We start from the raw sequence: 23,305 nt of genomic DNA, 5'->3' as shown, positions 1-23,305 counted from the left end.
TAATTTCCCTTCTTAATATATATTTATTCAATTCAACTTCCCTTAATAGATATTTGTTCAATTTCATTTCTCTTCTTATTAAATATTTATTCAATTTAATTTCCCTTCTTAATAAATATTTATTCAATTTCATTTCCCTTTTTAATATATGGACAACTGTCTATTGTAAACTAAAATGATAAATGGTTACTTTAATTTAGATTTAATATTCTTTTTAACTTCTGAAGAACTGTATATTGTTAATGAAAATAAGAAAAGGTAGGTAAAGCTGCAGAATGGTTCATTTCATCCTTTGTTTTTTATTTCTGAACAAATTTATATTTTCAATGGAAATCTCAATGCAATATGACAAAAGTGAAATTGGATGAGCCACCTCCATTATAATACTGATTGACCAGAACTTACTTATTGGAGCATTATTAGGTGGAGAAGTCTGTAACACTCCCCCCCCCCCCTTCTTTCATGTAAAACTGCCTCCAACCACGACTGCCTGTACCTTTTAATTACATCATTGCAAACAACAATTAGATATTTAAATAATTCTACTAACGACTAACTTGCAACTCTCCCCAGGTAACATAATTCACACGAATTTATCCCACATCCAAGCAAGGTGTCGTCAACAATTATTAAACGTTTAGATAACTTTATTAGCTATTAACTTGCAACTCTCCCCATGTGTCGTAATCTACAGGAATTTGTTTCGCATCCAAGGAAGGAGGCATTTAACGCCAGTCGCATCATACCTGATGTTCCCCTATTTACGGTGACCTTGGGAGAACGCGAGCATGGAGGTTTGCTCATTTTGCTGAAATCACCATATCACAGGGATAGTCTTGCATATCAGTGTCTTTGTTCTGCAATGAAATTTTAAGGAGGTTTTGTGATTTTACTGAAATCTGTTGATCACAGAAGTAGAACTTGCATATCAGTATCTTGCTCTGGAATTAAATTTTTTTGAGGTTTGGTGATTTTACTGAAATCTGTTGATCACAGGAGCAGGTCTTGCATAATGTATTGCTCTGGAATTAAATTTTGTGGAGTTTTGGTGATTTTACTGAAATTTGCTGATCACAGAAGCAGGTCTTACCTATTAGTATCTCTGCTCTGGAAATACATTTTTCTACTCTGGTCGGAAAAAAGGGTTCCCCCAGCAGCATCAAACTTGTTTTTAGAAAGATCAAACGCTTTTGGACGATGAGGCTACGTCTATAAACACTGACAGGATTCGATGTCATGTTCCTTTTCTTCTATTCTCGTTCAGTTTCCAAAGATTTCCATGAAAACTCTTCCTTTCCTTCTTGGAATTAGTTGTCTCCATAATTGGGATGTAGTACATTCCTGTCTTCGTTTGCAGAACGATCCAGAGATCATTCTTCATATCGAGGCGTCAGTATGATTCCGGGTAATTTAGTCATCTAGTATTCATTCATTCTCCTTTTCAGTGGCTTCTCTCTCTCTCTCTCTCTCTCTCTCTCTCTCTCTCTCTCTCTCTCTCTCTCTCTCTCTCTTATTGTTCTGTAGATCCGAATTGTGTTAGTGTTTACTTATTCTTGTGACCAAGTATATTTATAGGTTTATATAACGATTTAGCTCACTTGCGCAAACATACACCAAAAGAAATGCCTTTATTCCCTGAGTCTGGAAATAGGTTTCCATTGAATTCTGACAGGCTTTGAAGAATGATTCCAGCTGACTCACCACGACGCGAATGTATTCGGGGTGAGTCAGTAGGCTTCGCCAGCTGTCGTCGCTGTTTCCAAGATGATTCTCTCTCTCTCTCTCTCTCTCTCTCTCTCTCTCTCTCTCTCTCTCTCTCTCTCTCCTGGACAACAGATGGTCACGTCGTTTAGTTTATCAATCTCTCTCTCACTCTCTCTCGTGTTCTTCGTCGCAAAATCCTCTTTATTTCCCCTGCGAGTTGTCCAACCTCTCTCTCTATCTCTCTCTCTCTCTCTCTCTCTCTCTCTCATAAAATTTCAGTGGTCACAGTTTCATTGATTAATCTCTCTCTCTCTCTCTCTCTCTCTCTCTCTCTCTCTCTCTCTCTCACGATGTCTCCTGGAATGAACCAACAAGGCTTTGAGCCATCCTAATCCTTGTAACTCTCTCTCTCTCTCTCTCTCACACACACGATGTCTCCTGGAATGAACCAACAAGGCTTTGAGCCATCCTAATCCTTGTAACTCTCTTCTCTCTCTCGCTCTCTCAGTCTCTCTCTCACCTCTCTCTCTCTCTCTCTCTTCTCTCTCTCTCTCTCTCGTAAAATTTCAGTGTGGTCACATAGTTTCATTGATTAATCTCTCTCTCTCATACACGATGTCTTTGAGACATCCTAATCCTTGTAACTCTCTCTCTCTCTCTCTCTCTCTCTCTCTCTCTCTCTCTCTCTCTCGCCGTGTTTATTTTAATGTCGTCTTTCGTGCCTCTTCTCTAATTATCAACTCGCGACTGTTTCTCTCCCCCTTATGTAAATACAACTTTTATAAATAAGCGAGTTTTCCTTTTTCCTTTGTCACAGAATAGCGATAATGCACAGTACCCTTATTTGTCATTCCGAAGTTCAGTTTAATGCAAATTTAGTCAATATTCCTTAGTTTAAAACTAACGAGCGCCGACGTAGTTTCCTCTTAAAAAAATATATTGAACCAGAATAATGAATAGAGACGATAGGTTTTCGCTTACTCGGGGAGTAAGCCTACAAACTAATTTGTCGTTGTTGTTGTTGTTTTGTTGTTGTTGTTGTTGGTGGTGGTGGTGGTGGTGGTGGGAGAGGGGGGGTAGGGAAGTCTAAAAAGTCTGACAAAGGTGTTTTGTGTTGAGTTAAAGATAAAGGAATTTTGGGATAGGATGTCTATGATTATTTTATTAGAATCCAGAGAAGCAAAGGTTAATAAACGCAGTATTTCTGTTAATTAAAACAATCCAGAGGAGAAACAAAGAAGGCCATAATTGCAGCTGTAAATGCTGCCTACGATTACGTTCGCTAATGACATCATTCCCACGAGATTACAACTCCCATTGTTCCCGAAGAGGTGGTGGGTGGCCCCCTGGAAAGGACCGGGGGTGGGGGTGGGGGGCATCCTAGTACTACCCTTGTCATGGTAATCCCATGGTTGGGGAGTCCTGTTGTGGAGCGGATATACAGGAGGATCTCTCCGGGAGAGAATGAGATGAGTAGATTATTGTCAAGTGTCTATCGAATGCGGGTGTAGTTGTTGCGATAAATAGATAAAAAAAGGGTTAAAATAACTAGAAAATTAAATAGATACAGGAGTAAGCAAATAGCTAAAATTAGGAATTAAATAAATGAATAAAGCTTCTCTGTACATAACGATAACTATAAATAATGCAAAGTAAAGTTCATTATTAACTGTAGAACAAATAGACACAATGGCAGGTAAATATATTTTATATATATAATATATATATATATATATATATATATATATATATATATATATGTATATGTGTATATATATATATATATATATATATATATATATATATATATATATATAAGTCATCTCGGTAAATAATATATAACTAAAATAATGCCTTGTAAAATTCATTATTACCTGGAGATGAGAGAGCTTGTTGGAGCGCGCTGGAACCCGGAGCTGCTGTCTGCCCTACCCTCCTGATCTCCTACTTAACCCGCCCCCCACCTGGGCTGAACAAACAGGTTTGGGGAAGGAGGGTGGATATCTCCTTTACCCTCCCATTCCACCTTCCTACCCGGCCCCACCCTGGCTGGACAAACAGATTTGCAGGAGGGTGGTGGATTTCTCCCTTTGCCCTACCTAACGCCCCCCCCCCCCCCAACCCTGGCTGGAGAGAAACAGTTTTGATGAAGGAAGGTGGATGCCTTCCGTTCCCCCAACCTACCCTGCCGCCACCCGGGCTGGACAAACAGGTTTGCAGGAGAGTGGTGGGTGTCTCCTCTACTCTTCCGTTCCCGGCTACCTACCTTGCCCCACCTGGGCTGGACAAACAGATTTGCAGGAGGGTGGTGGGTGTCTCCTCTATCCTCCCATTCCCCATACCTGGGGGACAAACCGGTTTGCAAGGGGGTGGGTGGCTGTCACCCGGGAAAGGACAAGAAAGATCAAATCTTTCGGACTTCATTATTATAGATTCTTATGGCATTACGAATGCTAATATAACGTAAGCTTAGGAAATCCGAGTTTTGGTTGAGCGTAACATAAAACAAATCGTACAGACGATCAAAGCTTTGAGAAGCCCTTTGTGTAAGACCTTTTAAAATACTCCGCAGATGAAACTAGCAAATAAAAACTTTGAATTATTATTATTATTATTATTATTATTATTATTATTATTATTATTATTATTATTATTATTATTATTATTCTGTTCTAAAGGGTCCACAATAATACAAAGTGTTAGGAGTCCGTGTATAATTTTTAAGACTTTACAAAAAGCTTTCGAACTACAAAAAGCTTTCGAACCCTTCCCTGAAGATGAACCCAGGGAAGGATTCGAAAGGTTTCTGCAAAGTATTAACAATTATACTCTCGCGATAGAGAGTTTTTCCCTATTATTATTATTTTTTTTTTTTCTCTATCACAGTCCTCCAATTGGACTGGGTGGTATTTATAGTGTGGGGTTCCGGGTTGCATCCTGCCTCCTTAGGAGTCCATCACTTTTCTTACTATGTGCGCCGTTTCTAGGATCACAGTCTTCTGCATGAGTCCTGGAGCAACTTCAGACCTAGTTTTTCTAGATTCCTTTTCAGGGATCTTGGGATCGTGCCTAGTGCTCCTATGATTATAGGTACAATTTCCACTGGCATATCCCATATCCTTCTTATTTCTATTTTCAGATCTTTATACTTATCCATTTTTTCCCTCTCTTTCTCTTCAACTCTGGTGTCCCATGGTATTGCGACATCAATGAGTGATACTTTCTTCTTGACTTTGTCAATCAGCGTCACGTCTGGTCTGTTTGCACGTATCACCCTATCTGTTCTGATACCATAGTCCCAGAGGATCTTTGCCTGATCGTTTTCTATCACTCCCTCAGGTTGGTGCTCGTACCACTTATTACTGCAAGGTAGCTGATGTTTCTTGCACAGGCTCCAGTGGAGGGCTTTTGCCACTGAATCATGCCTCTTTTTGTACTGGTTCTGTGCAAGTGCCGGACATTCGCTTGCTATGTGGTTTATGGTTTCATTTTTCGTATTGCACTTCGTACATATGGGAGAGGTTATTTCCGTCTATCGTTCTTTGAACATATCTGGTTCTTAGGGCCTGATCTTGTGCCGCTGTTATCATTCCTTCAGTTTCGTTCTTTAGCTCTCCCCTCTGTAGCCATTGCTATGTGTCATCGCTGGCTAGTTCTTTAGTCTGTCTCATGTATTGTCCGTGCATTGGTTTATTGTGCCAGTCCTCTGTTCTGTTTGTCATTCTCCTGTCTCTGTATATTTCTGGGTCTTCATCTACTTTTATTAGTCCTTCTTCCCATGCACTCTTCAGCCACTCGCCTTCACTGGTTTTCAGATATTGCCCCAGTGCTCTGTTCTCGATGTTGACGCAGTCCTCTATACTTAGTAGTCCTCTCCCTCCTTCCTTTCGTGTTATGTATAGTCTGTCCGTATTTGCTCTTGGGTGTAGTGCTTTGTGTATTGTCATATGTTTCCTGGTTTTCTGATCTATGCTGCGGAGTTCTGCCTTCGTCCATTCCATTATTCCTGCGCTGTATCTGATTACTGGCACTGCCCATGTGTTTATGGCTTTTATCATATTTCCGGCGTTGAGTTTTGACTTGAGTATTGCCTTGAGTCTCTGCATGTATTCTTTCCTTATCGTGTCCTTCATCTCTTGGTGTTTTATATCCCCTCCTTCCATTATTCCCAGGTATTTGTATCCAGTCTCATCTATGTGTTGATGTCGCTCCCATCTGGTAGCTTTATCCCTTCAGTTCTCGTTACTTTGCCTTTTTGTATGTTGACTAAGGCGCATTTTTCTATTCCAAACTCCATCCTGATGTCCCCAGATACAATCCTTACAGTCTGGATTAGGGTATCTATTTCCTTGATGCTCTTACCATACAGCTTGATGTCGTCCATGAACATCAGATGGTTAATTCTGTTGCCTCTTTTCTTGAGTTGGTACCCGGCATCCATCTTCTGTAGTACTTTTGTCATGGGAATCATGGCTACTACGAAGAGTAGTGGGGACAGTGAGTCGCCCTGGAAGATCTCTCTCCTGTTATTATTATTATTATTATTATTATTATTATTATTATTATTATTATTATTATTATTATTATTACTCAGAAGATGAAATCTATTCATAAAGAACAAGCCCACCAAAGGGGGGCGATTGACTTGAAATTCAAGCCTCCAACGAATATTAGGGTGTTCATTAGAAAGTAGTAATAGGAGGTAAAGGGAAATACGGAAAGAAGAGGTCGCATTTATTAAAAAAAGAAGACATAAATTAACAAATGAATAGATAAAGTGAAATGTAAAATAAATTATTGGAATGCAAGGAGCATCGCATTACAAGTTGTATGGTTTTAACAGCATTCCCAAACAGCAATAAGCAAAAGCTGGTTGCTGTGCATTCCCATCCAAGTACAGAATCGTATTCTGATCTCAGAATGACGTGGGATCACACACACACACACACACACACACACACACACACACACACACACACACACACACACACAAGAAGAGGTCCATTGGAGGACGAAACTGTTGAGCATTTTCTGAGACATACATTTTTCATTTTCCTATGTGGAATACAACTGAATTACCATATCTTCGTGCCTAAGAAGATTGCCAGTACTACACACACACACACACACACACACACACACACACACACACACACACACACACACATTGTCCAGGAATTCTAAGGAACAGGAAGCATCCGAGAGAAAGGATGAGGAACAAAGAAAGAATAAAAGGAAGAATAGAAGAACGAACTTTTTTTGTGTGTTTCCTTTAACCAGGAAATTCCTGCTATTTCGCGCAGCTCAGGCCAAGTGCAATTTTTGTAAACGACGCGCCAGGTCACGAACCATCTTTTGCTTTTAGGCGGCAAAAACCAAGTCGGGGCAATAAAGGTTGTTTAACTTCTGGAGAGGAAAAAAAACAACGGCAAGGCAGTTATATTCTTTTAGTGTGTCCAATTTTCATTTCTCTCTCAAAAATTAATTTTATAAACTGTTGATAAACGTGTGTGTGTGTGTGTGTGATGCTTACCTTGTATATTTTATATAGAGAATGGTAAGTGTAGAAAAATAGCAGATTATTTCTTTTATACATGATGGCTTTTTCTCGAATTGTTGTTGGAAAATAGAATTATGATAATAATAATAATAATAATAATAATAATAATAAATATATTATTATTATTATTATTATTATTATTATTATTATTATTATTATTATTATTATTATTATTCAACAGAATGAGCGCACAGTGTTCCGAACTTGTAAACTTCTGCCTACTTGGAAAACACGAAACAAGAAAATAAAATTTTCTTATACCTTCTCTCTCTCTCTCTCTCTCTCTCTCTCTCTCTCTCTCTTGCCTATTCCTAAAGCTTTCCAAGATTGTTGGAAGGTCATGCAAAAGTCCAAAGATTCTTCAAAAACTTCCGAGAAAATACAACGTAGGTTCTGGCCTGGGTGAATACCAATAGCAACAAAAAATCCCGGTTAGGGAGTATGTATAAATATATCGGCATATCTGTTTTTGGGTGTGTTTATGTGCGTGTGTTTTTTTGTGCCGTGTAGCTGAGACAGTCTACATTAATCAATCACTTATTCTATCTCTGCAAAGGTGGGGGAGCTTGTATTTTTCTATGGCAATTAACCGAATCGAAACAATGGCTTTGTTCTATAGAACTTTTCAGTAATGGAAAGGAATTAGTCCTTTCACAGAAACTGGAATAAATTGAGATAGGAAATGTACGCGCTATACTCTTTTGGGGGCATTGTTTTGATTGAATGAGGGTGTCCCAATTAATATTTCCATTTTTTGCGTTCGTATAATAAGGCAAGCCATAACCTCTCTCTCTCTCTCTCTCTCTCTCTCTCTCTCTCTCTCTCTCTCTCTCTCTCTCTCTCTCTCTCTCTCTCTCTCTCTCTCTCTCTGATAAACCTTTTACAATTATTTTCGAGCTAATTTAATGATGGAGACGAGAAGTCTCTCAAATGTGATACCTTGTAAATTGCAGTAAGTAACCTATTTTGGTTGTTCTTCTAACCTGTTTTTATAAATCTAATGAAAAAGAAAGACATGGAACTTTGAAAATTAAGATAATTTACGAATGCGTTTTTTTTTCAGACTGAACCGCAACATTACCAAAGGAGCCATCTACGATTACGAGCAAATTAGCTGCGACCAGAAGGTTGGTGTTAGCCCCATTCAACTGAATTATTCTGTACTGTTTTATACCTTTCCTCAAAGGTAATATTCAAATACTACTATAGCCGACTCACATCAGCCGTGCGTTTGATGTCTAGGCCAGTCCCTTACGACGCTCCTGATTACCTGTTGATAAGTCAATCACAGGGCTGGAAACTTTCAGTCTCTCTCGAAAGAGTTCACATGAGTAGGATCTATGTTCCACCCCTACTGAGTATCCCTCAGGAGAGGTGGAACACACATCTTGGTTATGTGAACTCTTGACAGACTGAGAGTTTCCAGCCCTATGATTGGCTTACCAACAGCCAATCAGGAGCGTCGTAAGGGACTGGCCTAGACATCAAATGCACGGTTGATGTGAATCTGCTATAGTCTGCTAGATTGAGATATGTTTCCTAATGTTGAATGTATTCAGGGGCATTGGTGTTAGGCATTAAACATGAAAGATGGTCATTCTAAGGATGTCCTCCTCTTTCAGAAACTACTGGGCCAAGTGCTGACTTGCCTCGACATGCGAACCCAGCAACTTCGGATCAAGCTGGAAGGTTCTCGGGCTCAGATCTGCAAGCCAGGCCTCGCCTCGACGGGGCCGCTGTCTAAAGACGCCATCACCTCCACGGCCGAGACCATGGCCCTGAACGAACTCACGAAATGCCTGGAAGTCCTCGACACCATCCGCAGGATGGTGTCGAAGACCAAAGTGCCGGTGGTCCTGGTGTACCGGGAGCGGAAGCATCGAACTCAGCACCGCCACGAGGAGAAGGGTCAGAGCAACAAGGTGGTGTTCCCCAAGGAGAAGCGCGACTTCCTCAGCCTCATGGGACTGCCAGGCTCCATGTTCTCCGAAAAGGGCTTCGATTTCACGGTCAGGCCGAACACCGCCACTGCCCTGCGGAAGCTGCAGGAGGAGGAAGCCCAAAACAACCGGGACAACCAAACCAGGGACACCACCGACGTCGGCGAGATCGAGCCGGACGAGAAGAACGGCGGGACGGCCGTCCAGGTCGAGGACGACGACACCGACTCGCCCAAGACTACCAAGAAGAACCTCCTGACCTACCTCCCGTTCATGAAGAGGACCTCCGTCGCCCCGCACCCGGAGTTGGAAGACGCGGAGGGGCGTGACATCGAGGAGGCAGCGGACGACGAAGAGGAGGAGGAGGGGGAGGAGGAGGAGGCCGCCGACGCCAGATCGACTCTCAGCTGCGACACCTGCAGCTCCGCCGGCAGTAGCGATACCGAAGAGGAACTCGAAGACGTCACGGACACCCCGGTCGCCGGGGCCACGTACGCCCACAAGGAGTCGGTGCTCCCGCCGCCCTTCAAGGAGATCGGTTCCACCTACATCACTTTGGGCTTGGAGAAGGTGGGCTTGAAGAACACGGGTCGCATCGTCTGTCCATTCATCAGGGTTTCTGTCAGAGGTAGGACAGTATAAGTGTTACCTGTCGTGGCTCTTCCACGCAGGTGTGCAGGTGTCATAAGTATATCTTAGCTTAACCAGTCCACTGAGCTCATTAACAGCTCTCCTAGGGCTCCAATTGGTTATGTAGAAACGGGACCTACAGCTTATTATTGTGGGATCCGAACCACATTGTATCGTGAAATCAATTTCTAATCACCAGAAACAAAGTCCTCTGATCCCGCGTTGGCAGAGCGGGAAATCGAACCTTTGACTACCAAATCGGTAGGCGAGCATGTAAACCACTCGTCCAACGAGGAAGGTGCAACAGAACAGTTGTTTCCAGTTTCATTTCAGTGAGAGAAATGTAGATCAGGTTATGCTCTTTTTTTTAATTACTTTTGGATAATTAGGAATTATGACCATAAGGCCAGGAGTTCACGAGCCACTCTGTGGCGCCACAGAGTGGCGTGGCGTCGGTATGTGGTGGGGGATGAGGCTTCCCGTAGGTTCCCATTGTTTATAAGCTGTGGTAGGTATCAGCGGCAGCTCGCCATAGTCGCTTGCCACAGACACTCGCGTGCTCGACATAGCTTATAAACAATGGAAACCTATCGGGAGCCACATCCCCGCCACACACCGGCGCCACGCCAGTCTGTGGCGCCACAGAGTGGCTCATGCATTCCTGGCCTAAAAGTCTACAAACCTCACCAACTCTCACATACGCTTCATAAGTGATGAAGATATAATTAACATGAAGATTCGGTTTTAGGTTAACTGCAAACTATTACCATGGCGTGTAATTTCACTTTCTTAGACAATGTAGGATGGGGGGAAGTCTTGTTCTAAACTGAGTTCATCTATTTTTTTTAAATTGTCGTTTAATTGAGAAAGTATGAAAAAAATATAAATAAAAACAAATCCCTCTGGCCAGCCCTGTGAAAGCTGATAATCAAATCAGTGGTCTGATAAAACGGTTTTAATAGTTTAGTTTAGTTTAGTTTTTATTTATGCCATATTAATACAATTCTCCACACAGTTCAAGTAAGGCCGCCGAAGCTGTAGTAGCTTATATGGCAGGCTACATAAAAACGTCAATACAGATAAAATCCACACAAAGCACAGACATTAATACATACAAACTCAGACAATATTTAAAACAACGAAAACAAGACAAAAACACACACACCCATACACAAAGTTAGACACTATTTAAAAAACAATGGAATCCATGCAATAGCACAGATTCGACAAAATTACGGCATATAAAACAATGGAATGAGAATTTAATCAACTATTGTAGAGCCTAACTAAAACACCAGACCAGAGACACTTAAACAACCAAGTTAAAAAGTTATTATTCTACCATTCTATAAAAGACAACTATTGTTCGCTCATCAATGATGACTTGTATGAACGTAACGAATACCGCAGAGAGCCCTCAAATAAGGTAGGTGGTAGACTATCGTACAGCAAAATTATTTGATGTGGTGAAAATCTTCTCTCCACCTCACAAACCAAATGAGGATGGCGAAACATATTTCCTCTTGTTTCATATGAGCGTATTTGGAGATATGGACGAAGTAAAATAACGTAAATCTCAGTATACTTCCCACTCAGTAAAAGTCTTAAAAACTTAGAGATTGTATTTATAAAGACTCCTCAGCCTCAACAGCTTCAAATTATCGTACATTTCCACAATTCCCAACAGGGGGACATTATCTACCCATTTAACTCCCGAGATAGTTCTCAGCAAATTATTGAAACAGGAATTGAGTCTGGTGAGGTGACTGGCAGGCGCTGAACCCCAAACTATCAAATGGTTGTTCAAGTATGGAAGGGCAAGAGCATAGTACAGATTTACAAGCACACGAGTAGGGACAACAACACGTATGCCAACTAGAGTTCCTGTTACTCGGCTGATGTTTAGGGTTACATTGTTAATATGTTTAGCAAAGGACAAAGTTCTTGTTATTGTTAGTCCTAAGTATTTAAATTCATTCACCCACTCTATGGCTTCTCCTGCGAAGAATATGCCAGGTAAATTCTGTGCCGGGCGCGAGGAAAAAAACATTAACTTACTCTTGTTGGAGTTTGGCAAGAGCAAATTGGCTTTTAGATATTTCTCCAAGTCTGAGAAGAGCTTTTTGATGTTATTAAATAATCCGTCTAAAGAGCATGACGTGACAACAAAGGCTGCGTCATCAGCAAATAACACAGTCTCAACTCCAACTGCCAATGGTAAATCATTGATAAATAAATTAAAACACAATGGGCCAAGAATAGAACCCTGCTGAACTCCGCAAGTAACAAGTTTAGAATCAGAGCATAGGCCATTTAAAAATACATACTGCTCCATGTTCTGATAATAAGATTTCAAATGTTCATGACACTGGCCTCTAAATCCGTAATGAGCCAGTTTCTGTAGTAGGATACTATGTGATACAGTGTCAAAAGCTTTTCTTAAATCTAAAAAGAAACACACACTAAACATTTTCTGATGGTAAGCCGTGAGTAGATTAGAAAACAACTTTATGATAGCATGAGTTGTACTTTTCCCGCGGCGGAAGCCAAACTGACATGGGCTAAGCAATGAATGTACAACGATGAAACTTTCCATTCTTATGAGTGTAAGTTTTTCAAATATCTTAGACACTGTAGGTAGGACAGATATAGGTCGATAATTGTCCAAATTTGTGCTGAATCCAGACTTGTGAACCGGAGTAACCCTAGCCTTTTTTAAAGCATTTGGGTATTATATAACTCAGCAAATTGTTGTGAAAATAAAAGTATTTTCGTTTAAAATTAGAGGTGATATATCCATAACCTTATTACCCTTATTTTTTAACCTCTTTATTACACCCAAAACTTCAAAAGAATCGGTAGGATAAAGAAAACAGGTGGACATTATCGGTGTTGATAAAAATGTATAAGGCAGAGGTTGTGACAAATTACCAACCAGGGAAGCAGCAGCAGTAACAAAATACTCATTTGCATAATTGGCTAATTCACGTCCAGTTAATACCCGGTCAGACACCTCAGTACGCTCTAATGTAACTGTCTTCCTCTTATCCAAAACAGAATTCAGACAGGACCAGATCATACGAAAATTTTTGCCTGCCTCATATAGTACAGACGTTTTGATCTACGTAAAACGTTGGTTAATCTGTTTCTGTACCATATATACTGCAACTTAACGATTTTTCCTGCTAGGTATAGCTTGTGCAGTTTTGCTTTCTTTGCGATACACTGCTTGAGCAGATTCTTTTATCTTTACTGTGTATTTTATCAGAGGAAATGCTCTTTTATAAAGCTCAAATATTTTTGAGAAATAAAGATCAATTGTTCCATTTATATTAGCATTAGTAAAAGTGAAAACAAAATGAGACAGCAACATCGCAAAGGTGACCTTCCTTCTCTCGCTTAAAGGTCTCTACGCTAATGGGCATATGGTTGGGAAATGAGTCAACAGATATCCCAACAGGGAAATGGTCAGTTATATCAATGGTAATAACAAAAGAATGTCTCACGCCGTCGCCCTGAGATCCAAATCTGATCCAACAGGCTAAAGCTAGTGATTTGGTTTTGCGGATTAATTTTAGTTGGAATAGTTACAAGAGGGCAGAGACCCAGTTCAAACATGCTACTCACAAAATAGTCAACATAACCGTACTTATTCATATTAAAAAGGTATATATTAAAATCACCACAAACAATAGCCGGTATATGAAGGCTGAGAACATTCCTTAAGAAGGACGCAAATGAAAGAACAAAGTCATTATTTGTGACATGAGAAGATGTGGGTGGATGATAAGTGGCAGAACATATCAGTTTTTTACAATTTATAATAAACTCAATAGTCAGCACTTCAAACAAGTGGTTTAAGAAGGAATACTCATTAATAATTCTGGTTTGGATACCATTCCTGACAAAAATCTTGATACCTCCACCAAGGTGATCACGGTACGAGTCATAACTGTAAAAACCAGGAATTGTATAAACAACATCTTTATCTTTAGTAAACCAGGTTTCAACTAAGACAATGCAAGAGAAATATGTGAGTAAATGACAGAAATATGATAAAAACACACTAAAATTCTTCTTACAACTACGAATGTTGAGCATAAGCAAATTAAAATATGGTTCTGATACAGAAATTGGCACAGTACTTAAATCATAATATTTGCAGTCTACAGGTAAGTAATTGTCAATGTCAGGTAAAAATGTAGGGTATTCACCATTAAGTAAATCAGCTTCAAGCGACATAACTAGGACGAATCAGGGCCAGCAGCCGCTGCTGATTCCTGACAGATAATATTTTCCAGATCAGCAAGAGTCTTTGCCCTGCACAAACGATCGGAGTCACTGAGTCTGTAGAAGATATTCCCTCCTCTGGTAAAGATGCACTTAATCTTATTTGGATATTGTTTCCTAAGCTGGCGAAGGTTATAGAACAACAAGTGGTTAGGTGGCGTCAAGTACTCCGACACGAAAAAACCAGCAGGCCACCGATGCTTAGCCTGCCTCAGCAAATACAGCCTCGACGATACGTTTGAACACTCGATCCCTAAGGATTTCTTTTCTCGTCCGAAGAGACCAACATGCACACTTGCAATATCAACATTGGTCACATTATCGCCGCAGATTGTCTTACAGACTTCACCTTTCAGACTCTGGAAATTTGTTGATGTTCCAGCAGTTGCCGCTGTTATCAGATCATTCACAGAAGGACCACGGCAGATCAAGATATTCGAATTTAGATTCTGCTCAATTTTTTCTAGGCGTTCCGAGACACTATTGAGTTGGACGTTTTGCGATGGGGTCATGTGATGATCTCCACTACCAGGAACAACAACACCATGATTTACATCCTCATTATCACTATCTTTCTTTGCAACAGTCTCCACAAAACTAAGCAGCTTTTTATTTTGATCGTTCAACTTCCTGAGGCAGTTTTATGATATTTTCTTAGGACTGGTTATTAATGGGAGACACCAGGGGGGGTGGGAGGGACTGGGGAAGCAGGAGACACACGAATCTTGGGTGGTCGACCTCTACCTCTGATCGCCGGGGTTGGAGATCGTGCCGAAGACGTAGTTGAATCACTTCTGGTAGTTAATGATGAATCTCCACCAGTTGCCACAAAAGAAGACTCTAAAAGAGTCTCAACAAGGCGGTCAATACATAGCTGTTCCTCTCGTATACTCTCAAGAGTAACATCAACATGGCGGCTATCCATACCAGGTAGAAAAGTGTTGGAACGAAGGGAGCAGCAGTGGGACACGTCCGACCAGTACAGAGGCTCGAGTAATAATAATAATAATAATAATAATAATAATAATAATAATAATAATAATAATAATAATAATAATAATAATATTGGAAGGATAATCTCTTTCAAACAAATATTATAGAAGGATATTGCTGCATCAACTGCATTTAATTTGTATAGATTCCACCCTATATTCTAACAACTTCTTTCTCTCTGCTATTACAATTTGCGAGTATTGCACCAATATGATTGTTCAGGAGGAATCAATTTCAGAGATATTGTTGCTTAAAACTTATTTATTACATGAAGTAAATAAATAAATCAAGGTATATGTCAATGTTGGGTTTAGTCGAATTAGACTAAAAACAACATTGAATTATACCTTGATTTATTTATTTATTTACTTTCTATAATAAATAGATAAATTTTAAGCAACAATATCTCTGAAATTGACTCCTCCAGTTAGAATAGCAGAGAGACGTTTCTGAGTAACTGGCCAATATTCACATTGGGAATTTTCAAAATAATATAAATGCTGAAGGTAATCTTTTATTAAAACAGGATCTCAGGTTAATTCTGCCATTCTTTTCGACAGCATTTGCCTAAAAGAGGGTCTTCTACCAAAATATTATTATTTTATTATTATTATTATTATTATTATTATTATTATTATTATTATTATTATTATTATTATTATTAATATAATAATTAATAATAATAATAATAATAATAATAAAATAATAATAATAATAATAATAATAATAATAATAATAATAATAATAATAATGGTAGAGACCCTCTTTTAGGCAAATGCTGTCGAAAAGAATGGTAGAATTAACCTGAGATCCTGTTTTAATAAAAGATTACCTTCAGCATTTATATTATTTTGAAAATTCCCAATATGAATATTGGCCAGTTACTCAGGAACATCGCTGAGCCTGAGAAGCGAATTGTAAGGAAAATAGAAAAACAATATATAAAATCAACTCGCTTAATTTTGCCATTTTTTTAACAGAATAATAATAATAATAATAATAATAATAATAATAATAATAATAATAATAATAATAATAATAATAATAATAAAATAATAATAGTCTTTTGACCTCGTTTTCACTATATTGAGCGCCGAATGGCTGAAATCGCTCCCAGTAGTTTGCTATGAGGTCGAATTCCCCGTAAAATCATCATCTCGTATCATGTTAATCCAACTTCTTCTCCTTCTTCTTCTTCTTCTTGTCCAGATTCGCAAGGGAACATCCTGTCCCCAGAGTCCACGCAGGAGAGCGGCGAGTGGGAGATCATCAACAGGAACTACCTGAGGGCGCCATCCCAAATTCATCTGCAGTGTTCCTTGGAGAATATACCCGAAGGTGAATATACCTTCTCTCTCTCCTCTCTCTCTCTCGTCTCTCTCTCTCTCTCTCTAATAATAATAATATAATAATAATAATTCTTTAGAATTAATACCATCATATTCTTTGGAAGCTTGAATTTCAAGTCAGTGATCCTTTGGTAGGTTAGTTCCATATGAATAGGGCTCATCTTCTGTATAATAATAATAATAATAATAATAATAATAATAATAATAATAATAATAATAATAATAATAATAATAATAATATTAATAAAAATAATAATGTTAATTCTTAAAAATTAATACCGGTATATTGTTCCATATGAATAGGGTTCATCTTCTTTACAATAATAATAATAAAATAATAATAATAATAATAATAATAATAATAATAATAATAATAATAATTTCAATTCTTTAAAATGAATACCAGCATATTCCTTGGAAGCTTGAATTTCAAGTCAGTGGCCCATTTGGTGGGCTTGTTCCATATGAATAGGGTTCATCTTCTGTATGATAATGATGATTAATTTTTCTTCCTGTTTCAGATGCGGCCATATTCTTGGAGCTGCGGCACTACCGTCCACAAAAAAACATCATCTCTACCCTCTGCTACACATTCCTCGACCGGCATCACCTCTCCAACGAAAGATTCGTCTGCGAACTGTGAGCGGAAACAATTATATTATTATTATTATTATTATTATTATTATTATTATTATTATTATTATTATTATTATTATGTTATTATTATTATTATTATTATTATTATGATTATTATTATTTATTATTATTATTTATTTATTTATTTCAATTATTTAAAGCAGCATTTATAGAGAGTTATTATTTTTTATTTATTTAAAGCAGCATTTATGTAGAATTATTACTATTATTATTATTATTATTAATTAATTTATTTATTTATTTAAAACAGATTTATGAAGAATTATTATTTATTTATTTTTATTTATTTATTTCAAGCAGCATTTATGCAAAATTATTATTTATTTATTTAAAACAGCTTTTATGTAGAGTTGTCGTTGTTGTTGTTGTTGTTATTATTATTATTATTATTATTATTATTATTATTATTATTATTATTATTATTAATTTATTATTATTATTATTATTATTATTATTATTATTCATGTAAAGCTGCATTTATGTTGAATTATTATTATTTATATTTTTTTATTTATTGATTTATTTAAAGCAGCATTTATGTAGAGTTGTTATTATTATTATTATTGTTATTATCATTATTATTATTATTATTGATTGCAGGTCCACAATAATATCGCATGTGAAGTATATAAAGTGTTTAATGATAATAGCTTTCGAACCCTGCACCAGGTTCATCCTCAGCAAAGCACTTTGCTGAGGATGAACCTGGTGCAGGGTTCGAAAGCTATTATCATTAAACACTTTATATACTTCACATGCGATATTATTGTGGACCTGCAATCATTGTTATCATTTTCGACACTGAAAATTGTGCCCATTATTATTATTATTATTATTATTATTATTATTATTATTATTATTATTATTATTATTTGAAAGAAGACCCTCTTTTAAACAAATTCTGTTGAATAAAAAGGCAGAATTCAGCGAATTAATCTTATACATTATCTTTTCTATTTTTCTTATTACTCGCTTTCCTGGCTCAGCGATACTTCGCAATAATTGCCCAATATTCATATTGGGGATAATGCTGAAAGTGGTATTTTATTCAGAACAGGCTTTATTAATCAAAGACTGGTATTATCAGTATACTGGTATTATTAGTATACTGGTATTATCAGAATACTGGTATATGGGAAGGCGTTCCTCTGGTCCAGATCAAGCAGGGGTCGTCGTCGGTGTTGGTATCATTCCATAAGAGAGGTCAATGTCAGGCCGGGGTCGTCTCTGGTATTTAGCTGGTATTAATGCTGGTGTAGCTCTGGCTTATCGCGACGTCTCAACCTTCTCGTAGGTCATCTTCATGGCTGGTCAGCAGTAGAAGTGAAGAGATGGTGTCTGCATGCCGGTATATATAGCGGCTCGAATCCTAAAACTGCGTTCTCATTGGTCGAGCCGGTCTGGGGCGAAGTCTGGGATCTCTCGTCGATGTTTGCAGGGATTCAGCCATGCGAGCGCTCGAGTAGTGTATCGGGGAATGGATGTCTGGAGTCCTACCTGCGGCAGGAGTCCTATCATCCCGCTGGTGCTCCTGGATATTTGGCATTGTTGGGTGGTCGTTTGCTGCTGATCTTCGGGCGACGGTAGGGAGGAGAAGCGTTTCTTGGGTAATGTTCAAGTTAGGTTTTCTCCTTCCTATATGGAGGGCTTCCAGGATTCGCAAACGCCGGGGATCAGTAGTTTGGTCAATTATTTCGATATTAGGTATAGTATCGGTCCTTTTTATTCTTACGTTATGGGCAGTCCTAGCGTGATTATAAATGGCTCCTTCTTGGGCGTGGCAGGAGATTCTCTCGGAGAATCGCATGGTGGTCATGCCGATGTATTTGCCGAGGCATCCTCGGACGGGGCACCTGTATCGGTAGACCACGGTCGTCTTCTTCAAGGGATCCTGCAGGGGGGCCGCTGGGTTGTTCCTCATCACCAGGCTGCTTGTCTTCTTCGTTTTATAATATATTATTAAATTAATGGTCTTGTCCTGATTGGTGGGGGTGACGTTTCTCTCAATGATGGTCTTATACCTTCGGTGGAAGTGCCCTTTGTAAAAAAGCTTGATGGGCTCTGGGATGTCGGGGCGGGGTTCCTGGAGGTAACAATCTTCAACGTTCTTTGCTATCCAAGAAGGAGCCATTGTTTTCTCATTGTTGCTTAAACTATACTCTGTTTTTTTCCATCTGTCCATCCGCCTGTGGTGTTTGCATATGGTAACACTGCGTCCCGGGCTTTAAATAATATCCTATTTCGAATATTAACGGTGAAATTCGCATACAGTTAATTATTATAACACTTTTCAGTTGCAAATGTATACCAAAATATCCTTTTATTTACCTAAAACTTAGACATAGCATAACTATTTAAAGCCGAGACGCAGGGTTACCATGCGCGACCACCACAGGCGGATGAACAGATGGAAAAAAACAGAGTATAGTGAGCAACGCACCGAAGGTTGGCATGTCTCAAGTAGGTAAATGTCAAAGTCGATTTTAATTTGATTAAAAATGCCGGGGCGGTAGTCACATTTTCAGTGTAAGTCCCGTAGAGTTCCTTGAAGCTGAAATTTAAATCTAATCAAATTTTCCCTGTAATAAACTCTACGGGATATACTCTGAACATTTGACTACCGCCACCGGCATTTTTAATCAAATTAAAATTGACTTTGACATTTACCTATTTGAGACATGCCAACCTTCGGTGCGTTGCTCACTAGTTTAAGCAACAATGAGAAAACCATAATTAGAAAAATAGAGATGAACCTTTATTAAATTAACGAAGCTGAGGCAGCAATTACTTTTGATAAAACATGATTGAAAGTGGGTTTGCTTCCAGCATGTTGTTGTTATTATTTTTATTATTATTAGTATTATGATTATTATTATTATTTATTATTATTATTATATTATTATTATTTATTTATTATTTATTTATTTATTTTTATTTAGCCACCTTTATTTAAAAGTACTTATATTATTTATTTATTTATTTATTTATTTATTTACTTAAAGCAGCATTTGAGTAGAATTATTATTATTATTTATTTAATAATTTATTTACTTAAAGCAGCATTTATGTAGTTATTATTATTATTTTTGTTATAATTTTTTTATTTATTTTTTTATTTACAGCAGCATTTATGTAGAATTATTATTATTATTGCCATTTATTTATTTAAGGCACCATTTATGTTGAATTATTATTAATATTTATTTATTTATTTATTTAAAGTAGCATTTATGTAGAATTCTTATTATATTATTATTATATTATTATTATTATTATTATTATTATTATTATTATTATTATTTTTAGTTTTAAAAATTAAATTTAATTTATTTATTTAATTCATTTAAGGTGAGTTCTGTTATTATTTTATTATTTTATGATTATTATTATTATTATTATTATTATTTTATTATTATTATTATTATTATTATTATTATTATTATTATTATCACTGATGCTACCGCGGGTTTCATCATCCGCTAAGGACAGTACTTCCAGTCTGTAATTACAATATCCCGAGAATGTACGAACGGAAATGCGAAACATTATTAGAGAGAGAGAGAGAGAGAGAGAGAGAGAGAGAGAGAGAGAGAGAGAGAGAGAGACATTTTGTGGACGTAGTGTTCTTTCCTCAATGATTAATTTCGAAAAGGAAGCTAAACCCAGCGAATCAATTCAATTCATTGAATATCTGAATACTGGGACAACGGCTCTATGTAGTCTTTGTAGCTAAGAAAAGTGACAGAAGTTAATAAAATAAATTAATTTGCCGCTGTCATGAGCGTGGCCCAGGTAAGTGATCAAGACTGTTTAAACCCCACACGAAAGTATTGGTTTTTAGGCTAAGACACAAACTAAATATTTTCGTATTTCTACTAAATCTTTTTGTATTTCTCTTTGTCGATCTTAAAACATATCAGTTTATCTTTTTGACCTGTGGGTTTGGTATGAATATCATTGTATTTCAAGATAGGTATAAATATCATTGTATTTCAAGATATATTATGTCTTTTTGACTGCAGATTTTCATAAAAATGACAAGACTAAGCAGCACGTTGATGTAACTTCTCGACCAGCAAATGCGTTATGAATTTCATGAAATTTCAAAGTAAATTATCTTGCTGATATTAGGCTTTCAAAAAATGGTGAGATTAGTCAACAAACTTCTCTCTCTCTCTCTCTCTCTTCTCTCTCTCTCTCTCTCTCTCTCTCTCTCTCTCTCTCAGGCACACTTGCTGATATTAGGCTTTCAAAAAATGGTGAGATTGATCAACAAACTTTCCCCTCTCTCTCTCTCACAGGTACACCTCACCCGTGGACTACACCAGGAAGGACCTGAAGAATTACTCGGAGAAAGCTTTTTTCCTCCACCTCGAAGTGATGCTGAGGCAGGCCAGCTGCGAAGTCCAGACTCTAGACTCTCCGAAGTCAACCGCTTCCAGCTGAAAGCGAGACGGTCAGGACTGTGACGCTCCCTGGGATCCCTCAGAAGTGGCTAGAGGATACCAAAGGACTTCGTGGTCATGTGAAGAATGAAATGCAGTATTACTGAAAATGAGTCGACTTCAGGAACTTGACGACATTCGAGTGTGATGTGGACGCCTCTCAGACTTCTACTGATACCAGCCCTGGTTCCTCAACAAAACTCAAAGCGCATATTTTTTTAAAACCTTAAAAAAACCACATGTTCATAACGGACAGGGAGGCACACCTTTTCCGGACTTTGGTCGTACAATATTCAGAATGAGACGAGACACTAAAACCATTTCTAACACGATGGCACGTAGGCTGACCTGTGAATACCATTGTTAGAATCATAGCAGTTATCTGCTTACCAGATAAACTCATGATAAACTTCGAAGGCAAAGGCAGTCACTTAGCACTTCAGAAACTACTGACTTAACTTCTGTAGTTAGCGTGTCAGGTCTTATCCAATGTTCTCCGAAAGATTGCAGTCATTGCTACTAACTTAACAATTCATCTGATACTTTCTATGCAATTAGCCGATTAAGCTTTTTTTTTTTTTTTTGTGATCTTCAATGTTAGTTTTAGATGAAAGTAGGAGTAACTGTGATGGTCGATGGAACGAGTTTTCTTTTTTATTTAATTGATAAAGTAAAGTAAATTTTCATTAGACTCTAATTTAGGTTTGGAAATTAAACCCTTCTCTCACGAAGTATTGATATATTCAGTCAATTCATTTTATATATATATACTATATATATATATATAATTACTATATATATATATTATATTATATATCATTTATAATTATATATATAGATATAGTATTATATATATATATATATATATATATATATATATATATATATATATATCTATATATATATATTATATTTGAGGATGAAATCTACAAGGGTCAATTCCTGCGGTTTTATTTTTCAAGAATGACACTTTTTTTTTCATCGTGAATTTCAACTTTTGCTTCAAACTTTTCGTGTATCAGAATACAATAATCACTCTCACCATAGCAATATCCTGACAATCCATGACTTAAGATTGTAAGTCTTTTCGTCTCGTGTCTAATAATAAAGATTTCTCTCCCCGCAATTCTTTCCCATTGTTGCAATAAGAGTTTGTGCTGAGCTTCTTGCAAGATTCTAATCATATCTTGCAAGTATTCAGGGCTGACTTGCAACCAGTCGCATAGACTAATAAAAGCTAGTCTCACATACTCCTCGATAACTCATACTGAAGATTAGACTCAGTGGCTCTTAATTCCTCGCTGTTATTTAGAGTATTCCCAAGTCTACAATCTTGTTACTGTTGCCTGTCACGAGACTACTACTACTATTACTACTACTTACTACTTATTACAACTGCCTTCTGCTGCCCTGTTGTTCTTGTTCTTGTTGTTGTTGGTGACTGCTAGTCTCATCTCGCAAACGCAACACTAGGCGTCTTGTTGAACCGTTTCCGAAGCTGTTCTGCGCTCTTTTCTACTCGCTGTGTGTGTTGTGTGTGTTTGTGATTTATCCTCCATTCGAGAAAAGAGAGTAAGTGAAGCTTCTGGTGTAGGAAGTGGTGCTCCCTTCCTTTCCCATTTTACTGTACAACAGACATTATTCAAAGTCGTTTTTGTAGGCTAAGAAGCGCAACACACGAGTGACGTGCGTGATTGTAAAGGAAAGATTGAAAAGACTGGAGTCATAGTACTAGTG

General features: G+C 37.7%; 1 protein-coding gene across 3 annotated transcripts in view; it reads left to right on the top strand.

Annotated features, from left to right (window-relative positions):
- LOC135218388 (axin interactor, dorsalization-associated protein-like) overlaps positions 1–22,302 on the top strand; it is a 379,405-nt gene extending 357,103 nt beyond the window's left edge. For all 3 annotated transcript variants that reach the window (XM_064254680.1, XM_064254681.1, XM_064254679.1), the window contains 5 exons: positions 8,328–8,391; positions 8,887–9,832; positions 16,327–16,455; positions 16,988–17,105; positions 21,425–22,302. In XM_064254680.1, coding sequence (XP_064110750.1) covers positions 8,328–8,391; positions 8,887–9,832; positions 16,327–16,455; positions 16,988–17,105; positions 21,425–21,569 — 1,402 coding nt within the window. In that variant the 3' untranslated portion in view covers positions 21,570–22,302. The remainder of the gene's footprint in view (positions 1–8,327; positions 8,392–8,886; positions 9,833–16,326; positions 16,456–16,987; positions 17,106–21,424) is intronic.
- Positions 22,303–23,305: the final 1,003 nt, after the last annotated feature.

The sequence above is a fragment of the Macrobrachium nipponense genome, chromosome 9, assembly GCF_015104395.2.
Source record: "Macrobrachium nipponense isolate FS-2020 chromosome 9, ASM1510439v2, whole genome shotgun sequence".
Lineage (NCBI taxonomy): Eukaryota > Metazoa > Arthropoda > Malacostraca > Decapoda > Palaemonidae > Macrobrachium > Macrobrachium nipponense.
This window is presented reverse-complemented; position numbering and strand designations above follow the sequence as displayed.